Here is a 17235-nt window from a genome sequence, read left to right as displayed (position 1 = left end):
CAATCTAGGTTTACAAATTAATTCTCTAATACTTCTAGATTACATTTATTAGAATATTTTACAATAATGTAGTTCTTTATATATCTTGTATCCTGTGTTCTTTCTTTGATCTCCAAGTTTATAACCCCTGTTCTTATTCTCAATCTCCACCTCTATAAATCTGCTGAAGGAGGAAATTCTAAAATGAACAGACCTTTTATCTGGAGTTTTGCTTCCATCTGCTTCCTTTGCAATACCAATAAAAACTCAAGCCTTCTATTTAGAAAAATGGATAATTTTCACATTTAATTTTATTTTATTACAAAATATGGATAGGATAACAGTCCTTAAGGAAGGAAATATAGTTTCAGGGTTAAGTTCTATAACATCTATGCTAATTTTGTCTACCTTAGTGTCAGAACCAATAATCCAATTTCAAAACTTTTGTAGAAATGAATATGCATTATTTGTAAAAAGGTGGGGTAATGAGGACATACTTTATGAAGTTTATGATGTTCTCAGGTGAACTATCTCAGTAATGTCCCTTTTCTTATTTAAATCAATTAAAGGTTATTTTTCACTGAAGGGTTAAAAACAGGGGAAAATATATTAATAATACACTTTGGGTATACTGGAAGTTTAAAATATTGAAAATGAGAGTCCTTGTGAAATGTATGTCCTATTAAACATGCAATATTTGCAAGTGTGACCTAATAACCATGATAGAAACAAACTATCAGACTTTACTGACTTAAATTGCCAACATTAACAGTCTTTTAGGTTTTAAATTAACTGAAAAGGAAAATATCTGCTTTATCTTTTTAATAGCATATTAAGTTTCAAAAGTTTTTATATGTAATAGAGTTTCAAAGGATATACATATAAACCATGAGCATGAGACTGCCTTTGATATTACTGGAAAAAAGGAAGTGATGAGCTACTAAAGAAGTATACTAGCTTTAGAATCCTAACATTGAAACGAATGATAACAAATCAAACCTCTTGTTACTTTAACACTGGATAAGAGATTATAACTGTAACTTTACTTAGATTTTTTTTGGCGGTATGCGGGCCTCTCACTGTTGTGGCCTCTCCCGTTGCAGAGCACAGGCTCCGGACGCGCAGGCTCAGCGGCCATGGCTCACGGGCCCAGCTGATCCGTGGCATGTGGGATCCTCCCAGATCGGGGCACAAACCCGTGTCCCCTGCATCGGCAGGCAGACTCTCAACCACTGCTCCACCAGGGAAGCCCTACTTAGCTTTTAAGAAATAATTTAGTCTGCTTTTTAAATGACAGGAGTGATTAAAATATAAAATTAGTTTTAGGAGAGACATTAAGGGTCATTCCAGAAAATCTTATGTTGAGTCTGACTTTATAATAAAGACTCAAAGAAGCTTAGCTCTCAAGAGGCATGAAGATTAACTCATATACTTGACCTAGCTAAAGACTACAGGAAAGGTTCACAAGTTTCCTACTGATAAGGAAGACCTTATTCTTCTTTTGGTGGAAACGCTCAGTTTTATTTATTATATGTTGATGGCATTTTGATGCAATATTACAAAAAACCTTAATGAAAGAATTATGGCAATCCACATCTATTGTGGGCATTTAATGAAAGCATGGAGAACTGGGAGAAATAGGTAATCTGAGCCACAAAAGACTGGCTTAGGTTGGGAGAGTAATGAATTGAAATTGGAAGCTCTTTTGGGTAGCCAAAGCAATTTAATGGCTGGCCCAAATAGAGGAATAAAGTATGTAGAATCTATTTCTGGCCATCAAAAGAGGTAATTATATATATTTTTAAAAAGTTACCTCCCATTTTCTTCAATGAAACTAAGTTTAAATGTGAGCTTAGCACCACAGATAAGTTATATTTACTTAAGTGTAGTCTCTAAACTTATGAATATGCTTCAAATAAACTGAGCAAGTAATGAAGAGGTAATAGTAAGAAGATAACTTTGAAGGTCTTAGCACACTTTTGGCCATCAATAAACAGTTCCTAAATAAATGAGAAAAATTAAAGAAACAACCACCACCACACCACCCCATGCCATCTCCACTAGACACAAAGTCTGCAAGTTAAAAGAAGATGATGTGAAGTCACCTGACAGGAAAATACTGCCCTTATTCAATGAGCAAGATTTGAGATAGCCAAAGTACATGCAAAGAGGTAGTATAAGGTACCCTCAGGTCAGAGAATATGATGAAGGCATAATATCTAGGAAATGCTGAAAAACTATACAGAAACTGAAGAATAACTGTCATTTGACAGTTATTCTGGGCAGATGTTTTGTTCCTACCCTTGCTATTTGGATCTGGCCTAGCCCAACAGAACAAACAGACACAGGCTGGACCTGGACTTCAGCTATTTTGAACCAATAAAGCTTAAAACTGACTGAACAGATGTACTTTATTCCTTGATAATGTAAGTTTTATCTCTATGGTGTTTTCTCCAAAATAAAAAATACTTTAGTATTATTAAAGCTCACTTCCACACATACCCCCAAATATAGTATATCCTTTAACTGTATTGCCATTAAAAGACTTTTTTAACTAAAATATATTGCTATGCATAGATGTTTCATTACATTACTTTATAGATTATAAGGAACCCCATACCACTGAATTCTGGCCACTAAATTAACCTGACTCTTACCAAAAAAAAATTAAAAAAAGCTTTTAGTAATGTATTAAAATTACAAGTATTTGGTTTTTCATCATTAAGATTACCATACATTTGTAATTTTAATTGAAAATATTATTTAGGCTTGAAAAATATAAACCATAGTTCTATTTAAAAATTTTTAAAAATGTATTTGATAGGTATTCTTATTTAAATTTCACTAATAAAAGTATTATATGTAAAAGACTTAGTAATAATAAAAGCCTTTTCCCTCTTGACATGAAGTGTCAGATGACTTTACTTTGGAGGCCATCAAATCAGGGAGTAGGACTCATTAGGTGGATGCTCTGTGATACATTTATTTAACAATCATTTCAATATTTAAAAAAAAACAACAGACCACTTACATATCAGTGTTATTATTCTCAGGTAAAAAAGAACATTTTAAAATAATGTTTGGATTGAAAATGTGAACAAAACCTTGGTTGAGATTCTTAGGTTTCCTATTTGTATAGGGTAAGCCTAATAGAATATTTTATAAATTATAAGAATATAGCATTGATTCTGAAACTCCAATTACATCTGGAGTCATAAAGAAAACGGAAAGCTCACAATTAAGTTCTAAATATAATCATATTTGAGTATACACACACACCACACTTTCTCTGCACTCCACTTAAATATAACATTTATTGATAGCTTACTATATGTCAAGCACTAGGTCATGTACGTGCATCAGTCTGTCAACTCTCAAGTTGGCACTACTGTTACATCCATTTTATGCATGAGATCACTAGAGCACAGTTACTTAACTTGTCAAGGGTCATACAGATCTTGTGGGTAGAGCTGGGTTTCAATCTAGAAGGCCTGATCCCAGAGTCCACGATTTTGATCATTCAGCTATACTGCATCCTTGTAATTTAGGTTATACCTCTGAGTTCAACAGTATTCTACGTTCACTCACCATTTCCTGGCAATATCGTCTATGACCACAGCTTCAAGTATTTTGTCTTTGACTTCCAAAACGATGATTCTAGCTCTCATCAGCTTCCTATGTTGCAGAGCCATACGCTTTCACATGGCTGTTCCTTAAGTACCTTAAAGTCAGTATGTCCAAAATGAAGCTTGTCTTCCTTCTTGTCTTTTGTCTTCCTTATTCTTACCAATATCCATTTGAACAACCATGGAGTCATGCTGGCAATCATCAAACGCTGTCAACTGTTACACGTCCATATCTCCACTTGTACCCTCACTAACACTATCTTGTCTCAGGTCTTCAATATCTTGCACATTAACTTCTAGAATAGATTACTAGTTTATCTCTAGGCTCTCTTCTCTCTCAAACAATTCTACAAAATGCCCTTCAGAGTTACTTTCTTTTAATATAGATCTTAAGTTACCTTCCTTTTCAAAAATCTTAAAGTTTCAACATACATAAAATAATATGCACACTTTGTAGCTGGCATTCAAAGTCTCCTATTATTTAGCTGGCTCCATATTATCTTCAATTTGGTCATCCAATAACTATACACCTTTACATCTTATACTTGGACAAACTTCGTATTTTTTAAAACCTCTTCTGTCACTCTGCCTGTATCAACTGCACACAACACTTTTGCTTCTTTCCTCTGACTCTGAACTGAGGACATCCATGTCTAAGTCATCTTTACAGTTCACTCACGCTAAACACTACATTCTGCTCATAGGAGTTGCTTAGGAATTCTTTGTTGAGTGGACGGGGATTACACACATATACACAATATATATAAAGAACTTACACATACAAAAACTTGATTCAAAACAAAACTGCAGAGGTGTAAAGGTGCAAGAGGATCTCACCTTTGCAAATAATACCTTCAATCAACATTAGGATAAAATATTATATTGCCTTTATGATTTAATCCTCTCCTATAACATATCTATAATGAACTGGTTGTTAAACCTTAAAATAAAATATTGTTAACTAGAACTCTCTCCTAAAAAATTTAATGTTACAGTGGAATGTGTAATAATGAATCTAAAACACTGAAATATCTTTAAGTGCATTGTGATTCAAATGAGAATGATATAATCTTCCAGTATAATTTTTAGGTTAAATGTATTATATTTGATAATCTGCAAAGGTGGCATTATAGCTTTGTTTACCCTAAAATTCATAAAGGTATAATCTAAGAAATTCCCAAGGGAAGCAAATCTGGATCTGTGTTATAATGGAGAAACTGGGACAAGTGCTATTGAAAGCACATGTATTGGGGGTACCTGGAAAAAAGTTTCCTCTTCAAATTGAAAGACTAAATATATTATATTTTGCTTATATTCTTTATATTCCAGATGGAATTTTTGTGCTTTAAGTTTAAACAAAGGTAAATAATTACTATGTACAGACTTACAAAGTGATGGTTTAGTAATATAGCTCTAATATCTAAACAAATAGAATATGACAAAGCAGAAAACATTTTGTAATAAATTAAAATCACTATTGTGCTTTTCAAATAAAAGTATCTTTACCTATTACTCTTTAAAAAGTAATGTTCCAGGGGCTTCCCTGGTGGCACAGTGGTTGACAGTCCGCCTGCCAATGCAGGGGACACAGGTTCGTGCCCCGGTCCGGGAGGATCCCACATGCTGCGGAGCGACTGGGCCCATGAGCCATGGCCGCTGAGCTTGCGAGTCCGGAGCCTGTGCTCCGCAACGCAACAGTGAGAGGCCCACGTACCGCAAAAAAAAAAAAAAAAAAAAAAAAGGAATTGCTCCAGCATGTGAGTTTTCTTAAGTGAAAGTGGTAGCCAATTTAAAGAAATAAAGCTATGTATTTCTCCATTCTATTTAGTATGTGATTCATAGTTATTTGAAAATAAATTTCCTCATATTACGCAAACTTACCAGCGTCTTACAGGAACATTAAATATCAACATTAACTTTCTTTCCTTGCATACTTCCTATCCTCCCCCCGCCTTTTTAAATTTCTTAATAAACAAAAAGAACTTTCTCTTGCCTTCAGATGTATGGCTGAAAAATATACCTTGAAAAATTAAATCCCAATAGCAAGTTTTATTAGCATAATGCTACTAAGAAACTGGAGGAAAAAGGCATGAAATCATTAGAGGTTAAATAGCCTAGCTTTAGAGTACTACTATAGATAATAAAATATACATAGACAAGGGTAATAAAATGCACATACTAACAAAATAAAACTAAGTGAAAATATAACAGACAGTTCTTTATTCACTTTCTCCTTTGTATCATAATTCTTTTCTGTTTAGGGGCAGGGAAGTGGGTTTGGCCCAGAAGGTGTTTAGTGTTCTAGTTTGGGGTAGAGAGCTTGAGACGCAAAGCCTCCTAAGAAAAAGCAGAACACTCTAGTTCCCTCAGGTACCCCTTGAGCTCACGTGGTGAGACTTCTGCATGGGAAGGAGAAAATGATGAGACAAGAGCAAGGCCTGCTGTTGCCAGCTGTGACCACAAGAAAAAATGTAGTGTCAAGATTCTCTCACTAACAGTTTTGTGGGCCCATAATAATTCATGGGTCCCAAAGCACATATATGCCTGTACTCTAATCAGAACTGGTTTATAATGCTTCAATAATTATTGTCATTCATACAGCCAAAAAACAATGTTTAAGCGGCATAATGAGATTAGAAGGGCATGTTCTTTAAGAACTAAAAGCAATCATAAGTGAATAGTCATTAAAGACAAAAAACCCAAAAAACCAAAAAACCTAAACATTAAACTAATGAGCCAGAAAAAAACAATTCACAGAAGTCCACATAGTAAAGAAAACAAAAGATGAACATCATAAAATCATCATAAAAGTTTTATAAAAAGCATTTATGAATTATTATAAATAAATTCTTTAATAAATGTTGTCAAGTATAAAACTTGAAGATTAGGGTCTTAAACTAAAGGCAGAAATGATTTTAGCATGTACACAGTGAAAATGTTTAGGTAACATGTGGCATACTGCAGTAAAATTTAATACCTTACAAACTTAAAAAACCCTTAACTACTATAGCATTTGAGTAGAGCCTCTCTTTAATGTTCAACTACAATGTTATCAATTAAAAATCACATCCGCAGCATGAATTTTACTTTTTATTATGTAACCTTAAGGTTATTATAAATACATTTAACATTCAAAATAATATTTTCATTTAATTATTAAAGGATTGTACTGACTGTATCTAATGAACTCACCGAAGTGTGAGTAATAATCTGACTAACTCTAATTCTCCCCAGAGAACATTAGCAACATCTCTAACAAGTACACTATTATCTCTTTGGAAGGTAAAAGGAAAGTAATCAAAAATTTAGCTGTACAATTCTCAATTATGTAGAGCTGATACTGACTACCTTTCAAAAATTATATTAATTCATCAGTATCTCTACTAGAAATAAGAAAGGACGGTTTACCAAAATAAATTAATTCTACAATATGTAAGTAGCACTCACATTAAAAATACCATATGAAAAAAAAAAGGATAGACAGTAATACTACCAACAAAACTAAGTTCATAGTTATCTGTGGATTTCATTCCTTGGACTATTAGTACAAACCAAGTAAAAGCTAAACTTGTTATCAAGTTGAAACAATTTCAACTCTTAGAGATAACCCATTAAAACCAACCTGGCTATTTCTTCTCGATGAGCAGTCCAATCTCGGATGTAGTCTTCCTGTTCTTTTATCCGGTGTTTGAATGAAGAACTAGTAGGCATTGCTGACCCAGAGCTCTGCAATCGAGTCGTTTTCAGGGCTGGAGAAGTACGTAGACGGGTATGTTTAGGGGAATTACGGTTTGATCCAAATTCATCTTCTGAGGTGGAAGCATAATCAGTAGGAAAGCGCCTCCATCTTGAATTTACTAAATTAGTTTAATTATTAAAAAAAGAATTATTATGTTATCTTTTAAAAGAGGTAAAATAAAAATCATGATTTCAAAAACACCATGAGAGCACACACAGCACAACTTTCAATAACTGATGTACACATACCTCACAAAAACCATAAGTCTACTACTCCTTAAAGATAGAAACACTATACTTTGGTGAATTAAAAACAATGAGGAATTAAGAACAATAGAAAGATCACATTTTCTGTAGCATGGTGAATAAACATTCAGATGAAAAATTCACTAATGACAAACAACTAAGCAAGCTCTATTCATAAATGTTTAACTTGGGTACTATTTAATTGCAAATATTTCTCATTTAAGTGACAATATGGATTTTTTTTAATGATAGCAACAACAACAACAAAAATAAAAATAAAGGAAAAGATTTCCTCATGCCACATGGACTTTCAACATGGAGATGGTAAAAACCCTCTTTTCCCAACATACAAATATGCATAATTCCTGCTGTGGAAATTATGCCTTATGGCAGGAAAAAAAACCATTACCTCTGTCACTCAACATCCTGTTATGCTATGATTGGAAAAAATCTTTTTACACGGTAAAAACACAACAAAGCATCTTTAGTACAACTGCTGCTTTGACACTGAAAGCATATGGTGAAAGCAGACAATGGCAATAAAACCTACAAGCTATTCTCACAACCACTGACATTTATGGCACAGAAGATACTGACAATAGTCACATTAAAGAAAGTGGCAATCACTTTCTTATTTAAGGTTAGTAAAGATTTAAAAAATGGTTTTGCTGACACATTTGAAAATCAGAAGACAAATTAATGCAGACAGATCACTACTACTGTTAATATAAGAATCAAACAAAGTGTGAAGCATAAAGTGGTAAAAAACAGGGAGATAATGGCTAATTCATGGTAAACTTCAAAAGGGCAGGAATTATGCCTATTTAAGCCACTAACGTGTACCTAGCACTTAGGAGAGTGTCTGGCTAACAAATGTTTAATAAATATGTTTGAATAAATGAATTAATTCCTAGATACTGACCATTTCCTTTTCTCAAATTAGAAAAAACTAGTAAAAAGCATGAGATGTTTTTGGTGGCTCAAGTGATAAAACCTTGGCTCCTGGTATAAGTTCCAACTGCTATTAATATTAGAAGAGTTTTCTTTCTCTCTCTCTCCCTCTTTTAAAACAGAAACTGACTCTAGGCTGTGTAGGTTTGTGAGGTCTAGAATTCCTTCATACTACTCCACTAGAATTTTATGCCTTTCCTTTCTTTTCCTCCCCTAACTACATTTTTGCCTGGGGCTCTGTAAGGCTGAGTTGGCTCTCAAACAAAATCGATACACACTGCGTCCAGTACTGCTTTAAGAACAGAGAAAAAGAAATCTGTAATCAGGACTACATCATAAATCAGAGCCTACCCATTTGTCTGGATTCAAACTCCTATTTGAGAGAATGAAGATAGGCAGAAACTTCACGGCTTTCTGTAAAAGTGTATGTAAATACATATATGGAACTCCAGGTAATTAATCAGAGTGTTTTGAAGGGGGTAATAAATATAATTTCTGATTTTAACATTATATTCATTAACATAAATATTACTTTTACCATGGTGGAAATTTACTCATTTCTAGACATTTGAAAACTCCTTAAGTTGAACTGACCCTGAGACGTGCAAACAATTTTAGGAAAAGTTAAGGAACAAGAACAAAGAAGTTTTTTTAAAAAATAGAAATATGGCAAGGCAATTAGATATATGGCAAACAGATCTGTACTTTTTAATAAAGGCATTTCATTAAATGCTAAATGCTCTTTATTTTGCTATCTTAGAATATGATTTGTAAAAGGAAATTCATAAATAAAAAAACATTATTTGTTAAGAGTAAAGTTCCTGATTTTTGATGTGGAAACTATATAACCACACCTAAAACTGAAAATTGGAGAGAAGACAAAACCAATAACAAAGAGTTATAATAAACTGCAGAAGATATGAAAACATAAGCAGGTATTATAGAACTCAGGTAGTTAATGTAGAGGTAATTTAGAGAGAATGGCATCAACGGCTGACAGATTTCATGAGTGGCAGAGAGCATGAAAGCAGAATGAGAAAGTGAGAACTAAGTGCTAAATGTCAGGTGACAATATATAAGTTGAGCCACATTAGAATTTAATTTTAACAGTCTAAAGTCTTGAGGTCAGAGAATCATTACATTTTGGAGAAAGGAATAAAAGAGAAACTTCTTTTTCAAATGAAATTCATAAACTTTCCACCTATTTTTATAGGTCTATCTAGAATCCAGGAAGAATACTGAAGCTTCTAATAGTAACTTGTAAAGGGGGAGAGGCAATATGGGGCCCTGGTGGGAGGCACAAACTATTGGGTATAAGATGGGCTCAAGGATGTATTATTATACAACATGGGGAATACAGCCAATATTTTGTAATAACTGTAAATGAAAAGTAACCTTTAAAATTATATAAAAAATTAAAAAATAATGGAAGGAAGGAAGGGAAGGAGGGAGGGAGGAATGAAGGAAAATAAAAAGAAAAGCAACCAAAAGAACAAAGCATATTTTAAAACCTGAAAGGTAACATATTTAGGTTTGTTCTCCTGAAACTGAGAGATAAAATAAGTAGGACATAGCAGAAAATGAAAATATGATTAATACGTCTTCAAACAATTAAAGGTTATCTTTACCAATGGAAAGCCTATCATACACGGTGTGCTATGAAGCAAAGCTCGAGTTAGCCTCTGGACAAAACTTGGCTTGTGTAACAGCAACGTGTAGAACTGAGAAGTGAAACGATGACTACTGGTGAAAAAGGGACTGGGAAAGGGAGTTTAAGGCCAGGACCTCTGACCTGTTATTTGTCGAAGAACTTCTCTCAATACCTTTGCGTTCTTAATCTTTGCTTCCAAACTATAACATCAATACATTTTATCTGAAGAAAAATCCCTATAATCTGCTAGCTACTGCAGAGCAAACTTCAAGAAAAAATGTTTTTAACTTTCCCCAGTGCCTTATTTCATAGAATTTTAGAATAAAATGACCTTAGACATTAGATAGTCCAAATTCTTGAATTTATAGATAAAAATCAGGCCCAGAAAGGTCTTGCATTGCTTAAATCAAAGTTTAAGCCAGGTCTACGGACTCCCAGAGTGCAAAATTCATTCCAAGTGCTTTACAAAAAATAAATATTTTATATTTAAAAAAAAACATTTCAAGTTAGACTAATTTAAAAAAAAAGACATCCTAGACTTCTCACAGAATGACTGTTTTTGTGATATTTTTTTTACCAGTGCTGAAAAATTTTTTCAGTTTTTTTCTTGAATTTCATCATGCTTAGGTAAAATCATTTAGAGAATTAAATGTAATTTTATATCATGAGGCTTATTTCATACATTTGTACTAATAAGGCATTTCAGATAAATCCTTAAATTGAAAATTTGTATTGAAGGTATCTGAAATGCCAATGTCTAAGAAGCTTCTTGGGTTGATGAAGTGCTAGACAGCACATATAATAAAATGAGAAAAAGTTCTAAGATGGGCTTAATTCATTTTGTAGCTAACCTGAAAATTATTTTAGCTACATTAGTTAAAAAGACTTATTTTAGTTATAAAATTATGCAACACTCCCTCTTGTGGAAGTAATAAACTACTACATTCACTAAGAAAACATACTATCTATGATGTATAAATAATTTAAAAAGGGAAAAAGAGTTATTAGGATCATTTATCTGTGACTGTTTTGATTTCTTTTACTGTTAACCAAAATTCTGTTGACATCAAAACACATCCACATCTACAGATGTAACAAATACATTTCAGAAAACAAACGTTGCATCTTCATACTTGTATCAGAATATTTTTGTGGGAAATTAAGCCACAAACACATTTTACATGTATATTTATAAGCAAGTAGCAATAAGACCATTCGAGGGAAAAAATCCCTGACAGTGTTCTGTATTGGTCTTTGACCTGAGAAAAAATAACTCAAGCCATGCATGCCCAACTTTTAACTCCTACCATCTATAAATTTTGAGGATTAGAATAAAAGTGGGAAAGCAAACGGTCTAAAAAAATTCTAAGATGTTAACATGATTTTTAAAATTTTTAGAATGTGTACTTAAAACATAATGAAAACCAACTGCTTTACTTTGATAATTCAGGGTACTAAGTTTTAAATGTATCGTATAAAAATAAATCTGGATATTTTAATATAACCTCATACTGAAGGATCATTGAAGAAATTTTGGTGGTATGGGGGGAAACTGAACTCCTAAAAACAAACTACATCAGAATTAAAGAAGCATAAAAGAAACCTTACTCCTAATTTTGCTAAATCCGATATTTCCATGCTTCTATTTTTATCACATATATTTCTTTGAAAAGCTTTTTTTTAACATAGGTTAAAATACAGCTTCCTCTGGAAGCTTGCACATAAGTAGAGACAATTTCTCAGAGCTAGACTGGTTGTGGTCGAAAAAGCAATAGGTTGGGAATTAAAAGCCTTGGATTCTCAACCTGTTCTTGCTATATATATCTATGTGACCAGGGCAGGTTATTCCATCTCTTGGTCTTAGTTCCCTAAACTGAATAACCCTTCGAACTATTAAATTCCATGACTCTAATTATTTAATATACTGCTGGTAAGTATGGAGAAGGCCAAGATCACACACCTCAGTTTGCCCTAGGAAATTTCATTAAGCAATTCAAGGTACTTTTTGGACATAGAAAGATGTTTATCAAGTTCTGCATTCAAAGAAGCAGAAAACAAAATATATATGGCATCTTATAGCTGTTTCTTAGACTTGCTGAAGTAATCATATTTGGTTTGCATCTCAAATAAGCCCCTCTGGTAAATAGTGAGGAATAAAATCAGATCACTCATGTGTTAAGAGCTAGGTAACTAGTACCAAAGGAAGAGTTACCAAGAGTTTCATGCTACTTGGTAACATACAACTTATGTCACAGCTTATGTTAAGACAGGAGAATACTTAAACATTTTTATGTACTTAAATAGACATGAGGTGAAGAAACAAGCAATGTGGCAGAAGAAATCTGGTAAGAGTACACACCATAGAATGCAGCACAAAGGAACTGTGAACTGAAGAAGCAGAGCCACATGGAACAACAGACAACAACACTGGGGAAACACAAATCAAGTGAGAGTACTTTTAAAATACTTGGCAACAAACCCATGAACCACCAACCAAAGCTTGAAGTGTAGAAACAAGGAGGACAACAGTAATAAGGGAAATGTCATCTATTCTTTTGGAATCAAGACTGTATGTTATCTATCTTCAGCTTACATCCATGATGATCATCATCACCTCATCCATAGACCAGGAGAGAGATGGAATGTGAATGGAGTGGAGGAAAGCAGCAGTGAAGAGGAGAGAGGAGGAACAAAAAATGAAAAAAATAACACTCGCAAAGTACCGCTAGTTTTGGGTCTTGTAGGCTATATTGTGATAGAAGTCAAAATTAAAAAAAAAAAGATTGCACACCAACTTTCCCTTTACTCTTCACTCAAGACTTAGGGCTCACTTAGATGACTGATGAAAATGAATCTTCAAGTCTTTTAACAGCTGGTTTCCCCTCAACTGTCCTTTTCAGCCACACCCACATATGAAGCTGATTATGAAGTGATGAGACCATGTTTACAGGATACACACCAATATCTGTCTTAGTACTCTTTGATCACATACGTATTCTCACTGGCTATGGCTTTGAATATGAAGTATATGAACAGACAAATATGCCAGAAGCAGTTAATTCTGGTGGGGAGAAAGTAGCTTTTGTAATTATTACAATCAATGACAGCTAATTACTCTCATTAGTTAAATGATATAACGGCACCTTATGAGATAATGCTCATAACCAGTTAAATTTCTATAGCCCAGTTTCGCCCACGTGCTTAGTGACTGTCTCTCAAATCCATCTTCTTTCACTGCAATAAATTAAGGATCAGTTCTCACCTGCCCCGACCATAAACAGATTTAACTTAAAAAAATACAAGATGTTTCAAAATAAATAGGAAAAAAGGATAAAACCGATTGTTTCATTTAGCTCTGAAAGGAGAAATAAAGGGTATACTGCTTTTCTTCAGACTCTTAGAATTATGTGAAGATGTTTAAAAGTTAAACATGTCTTTAGAAACACAATATTAATTTTTATTAATTTCTATTGTATAAACTAGATAATAATTCCTAATCTAACTTTGACACACAAATCCAGATACCTCACCAACTAGACAATTAAAATTCCCAAATAGGTTCAATATACTTCTAATTTTGAAATCACTATTTTGCACCAGGACATTAATTGGAAGTGTGTATAACTTCTGAATTTTCCATTTACTAAACTAAATAAAGTAATTTTTAAAGGAACAAAACCCTCTACAGCATGAGTTTTCTGATGAAAAATTTGGGAATCAACACTAATATTTAATTTTTTTAAAAAGGAGTCCCAAAACATAAAAGAAATATGTTAATATTATAAAAAGTCTGGATCCCATTTACCTGAAGGAGAGCCATGTGTTGAGGTCATACTTTTGACCTTGGAGTCAGAGAGTCGAGAGATACTGTTAGCTCTAATTCTAGGAGAAAATTTATCTGAAGGTACTAATCTGGCTCCACTTCTAATGATGGCTTCTGCGGTCCGTGAAGAGGCACTGCTTCTAGAGATTGTTGCTTCAGAGTCACTGCGAGCTGATAATGAGCCAAGCCTTGTTCTACGAGGCTGAGCTAACAAATCAATCCTAGAAATGTTACGCCTTCCTGTGGGAGGTTTCGATGTCGAACTTGTTGTGGACACTTCAGAAGCCACAGATGCTTTGTCAGCATCGGCGAGTTCACTGTCTGAAGCTTCACCAAGTCGGGCTCTGCGCAAGAGGGAAGTCCTGGTGGGTCGTGGCCTTGGGAGAGTGGTTGATTTACTGGATGAACCAGGTGCTCCAGGAGAAGTCTTGGATTTAGTTACTTTACTTCCTTCCAGTTTGGAATGTGCATGCTCATCCGCTGAGGTAAGTGGAGTCCTTCCGTGAGATTTACAAGAGTAAGTTTCCTGATCAGATGACATAACATCAGAGATGGCTGAATGAGGTACACTAGAGGTTTGGTCATCATCTGTTAAATCTACTGAAGGCTGCCTTATTCTTCCACTGGACTGCACAAATTTACGACCTTCTGCCCTAGAACCTACGTCTGTGGAACGACTTTTTGTTTTCTTTTCAATTTTCTCTCTAGCACCTGAAGATGATGACTTTGTAACATCTTTGGAAGGAGAACCTGTGGAACACCTATCTTTATAGAGACTAGTGAAACTCTTTCGCTTTTGGGTTGACTTTCTTTCAGTCTCTCCAGTAACCAGGCTGATTGTACTAGCTGTGTCCACATCAGATTCAGGTGAAATGGAGTTGTCTCTGTTATAACTGGGAGTATCTGGGCCTTCATCAGTTTTATTATCTTCACGCAGTTTAGCTTCTAGAAAAGCCATTACTGCTTCTGTGTCTTTTAGAATAAGGGTTGTGTCCAAACTAGAATCAGTATCCATAGAATCACTTCTTTCTCGTATTCTGCTGGCAGTTGTTAACGCTAAAGAAGAGGATGTAGATGAAGCCTGTTTATTTATATGGGGAATAAGTTCTATGGGTATGTTGGGGCTAGGTTTTTCTATAGTGAAGCTTCCTTGCCGCACTAATGACTTGGAGGATTCCTTCTTGTCTCCTCCCTTTGAAGTCTGACTTTTCAGAGTTTCCTCAGCTTTTCTTCGCTTACCCTCGTTTTGTATCACTCTTTCGCCTTTGCTTATAGAAAGTCCTGGAATTTTTTCTTGAGGTTGTGACTCCTGTTTGAAAGGTTCCTCCCTACATCTATCTATCTGACCTGAAATATTTTTTGAAGAAGATAATTTAGTAGGTGTCCACTGTGCCTGTTCCTTTTGTTCTTGTTGCTGGATTTTAGCTAATGTTTGCTTTACAAAGGAAGCTTCCTTATCAGTTTCACTTTTCTCCTTTCCAGAATAAGAGCTGCCTAAGTGAAGCAGGGTTTTATTATCTCCACCACTTTTAAGAGTCTCACCATTTACTGCCCTGTTCATTTTACTCAGGGCTCTCTCAGCATCCTGTTTATCTTTCTGGTATACCTGTGTAGGTGCTTCTTTCTCCTGAAGTTCCGTGTCTTGCTTTTCTCCTATCTCTGACCTCTGTGCTATAACCTTTGTTCTGGAGCTCTCAAGAGACTTTTCTTCATTTGGAAGCTGGGGAAGGGTTCGTCTCTTTCTCTCTCCCTGACTAGCCAAGGAAGTTGCTGAGCCAGTACTTCTCACTGAAAGGCCAGATTCACTGATATCTGTATCTATAAAATAAAACAACAAATAAGGAACTTACTGGGGCAAACGAGTATCATATTATCTTAGATTCTGAAGTTAAGAAATGGCTTAAGTATAAAGTAAAACTTTGAGTAAATAAGCCAATATTGTGACAGTGTAGTTTAAAAAGAAAATACAATGCCAAACTGCACAAATAGGTAGATTACTAATAGAAGAGTCAAGAAAGCAAATTGTATGAGATGAAAATCAGGGTCATCTGATCTTAAACCTACATCTGTTGCTCTCTTTTTTCCCTTAATGTGTTTTATGGCAGAGAAGTTTACTGTGTTCATTCTTGCTTTTGTGACTTGTCGCATCTGTGAAGTTTCACTCACAAAAAATGGACTCTACGTAGGGTACATAGAATTGCAAAAATAATGACTAATAAACACTGTTTATTTGTTATACTTTGAATTACACAGTAAAGAATAATAATACACCTGTTTTTTAATAAGCATTATTATCTATTGAAATAATGACAAGTTTGGATTTCCTAAGTAAAACAGAAAATGTAGAATTTTAACAAGGTTTTCTAAAGAAAAATTCAAAGTTCATTAAAAGATTTTTAAAAATTATAAGAACGGAAAAAGGTGACAGGACCTGCCATAATTTTACAAACTGAGGTATTTTTAAATTATGATCTTCTGGTATATTAAAGCCTCAAACTGAGAAGCCAATGAGAAAATATATAACTTTGATTTTTCCATGTGAGAGACTTTGAGAATACTACTTAAGGAGGACTTTCCTGACTGCTTATAAACGGAATGTATTTCTGAGAAAATGGATCTTTTTAGGGAAATATAAATTAACATATAAAGCATTTAAATCTTTTGGGGATAAGTGGGAAAAAGATAATAGATATAGCTTCTGTGGGTCTTTTCTTCCTTTTATAATTCTAAAATTTTGGCATTTAAATTTCATAGCAATACTATGGTTATAATGTAGGAAAATACCTAATAACTTACTGATGTAACTTTAATTTAGCAATTAATCATGTTATTTGGTTATGTCTTATCTCCTTCGTGCTACCTGAAGCACTAAACTGTAATAGCTATTTTATCTTTGTGTATTTTTCTAGGATTTCTCACACTGTCCTGGCTCCTAACACACTCAATGAATATTTGACGAGAACATTTTAGATTATAAGTAGATTTATCAGCTTATCTAAGAAAGTTCATTTAGAACATGAAACAGGAATGAAATAATGAAGGCCAAGTACTATTAATTTTTATTACAAGTATAAAATTTTGCTTTCCACAGCTAATAATCATTTTATAATGATTCTTTTGTAAATTTGCCTAGCCTCTCTGTTTTCTTTGTTTCCCAAACAGTAATCAGTTTATGTGAACCAAGTTGCAAATTACTCTGTCTTTCCAAAGATTTTTGGTAA

The 17235-nt window shown here is 34.0% G+C and overlaps 1 protein-coding gene across 1 annotated transcript in view; it reads right to left on the bottom strand.

The window, feature by feature from the left end:
* CEP170 (centrosomal protein 170) overlaps positions 1-17235 on the bottom strand; it is a gene marked incomplete at its 3' end in the record, with an annotated part of 135680 nt that overhangs the window by 14783 nt on the left and 103662 nt on the right. Inside the window, exons 13-14 of the mRNA XM_079698161.1 lie at positions 13997-15832; positions 7228-7462 (exon numbers count right to left, since the gene is read on the bottom strand). Coding sequence (XP_079554287.1) covers positions 7228-7462; positions 13997-15832 — 2071 coding nt within the window. The remainder of the gene's footprint in view (positions 1-7227; positions 7463-13996; positions 15833-17235) is intronic.

The sequence above is a fragment of the Hyperoodon ampullatus genome (genome assembly GCF_949752795.1).
Source record: "Hyperoodon ampullatus genome assembly, chromosome: 2".
Lineage (NCBI taxonomy): Eukaryota > Metazoa > Chordata > Mammalia > Artiodactyla > Ziphiidae > Hyperoodon > Hyperoodon ampullatus.
Note: the sequence above shows the minus strand (reverse complement) of the source record. Positions and strands in the feature narration are given on the sequence as shown.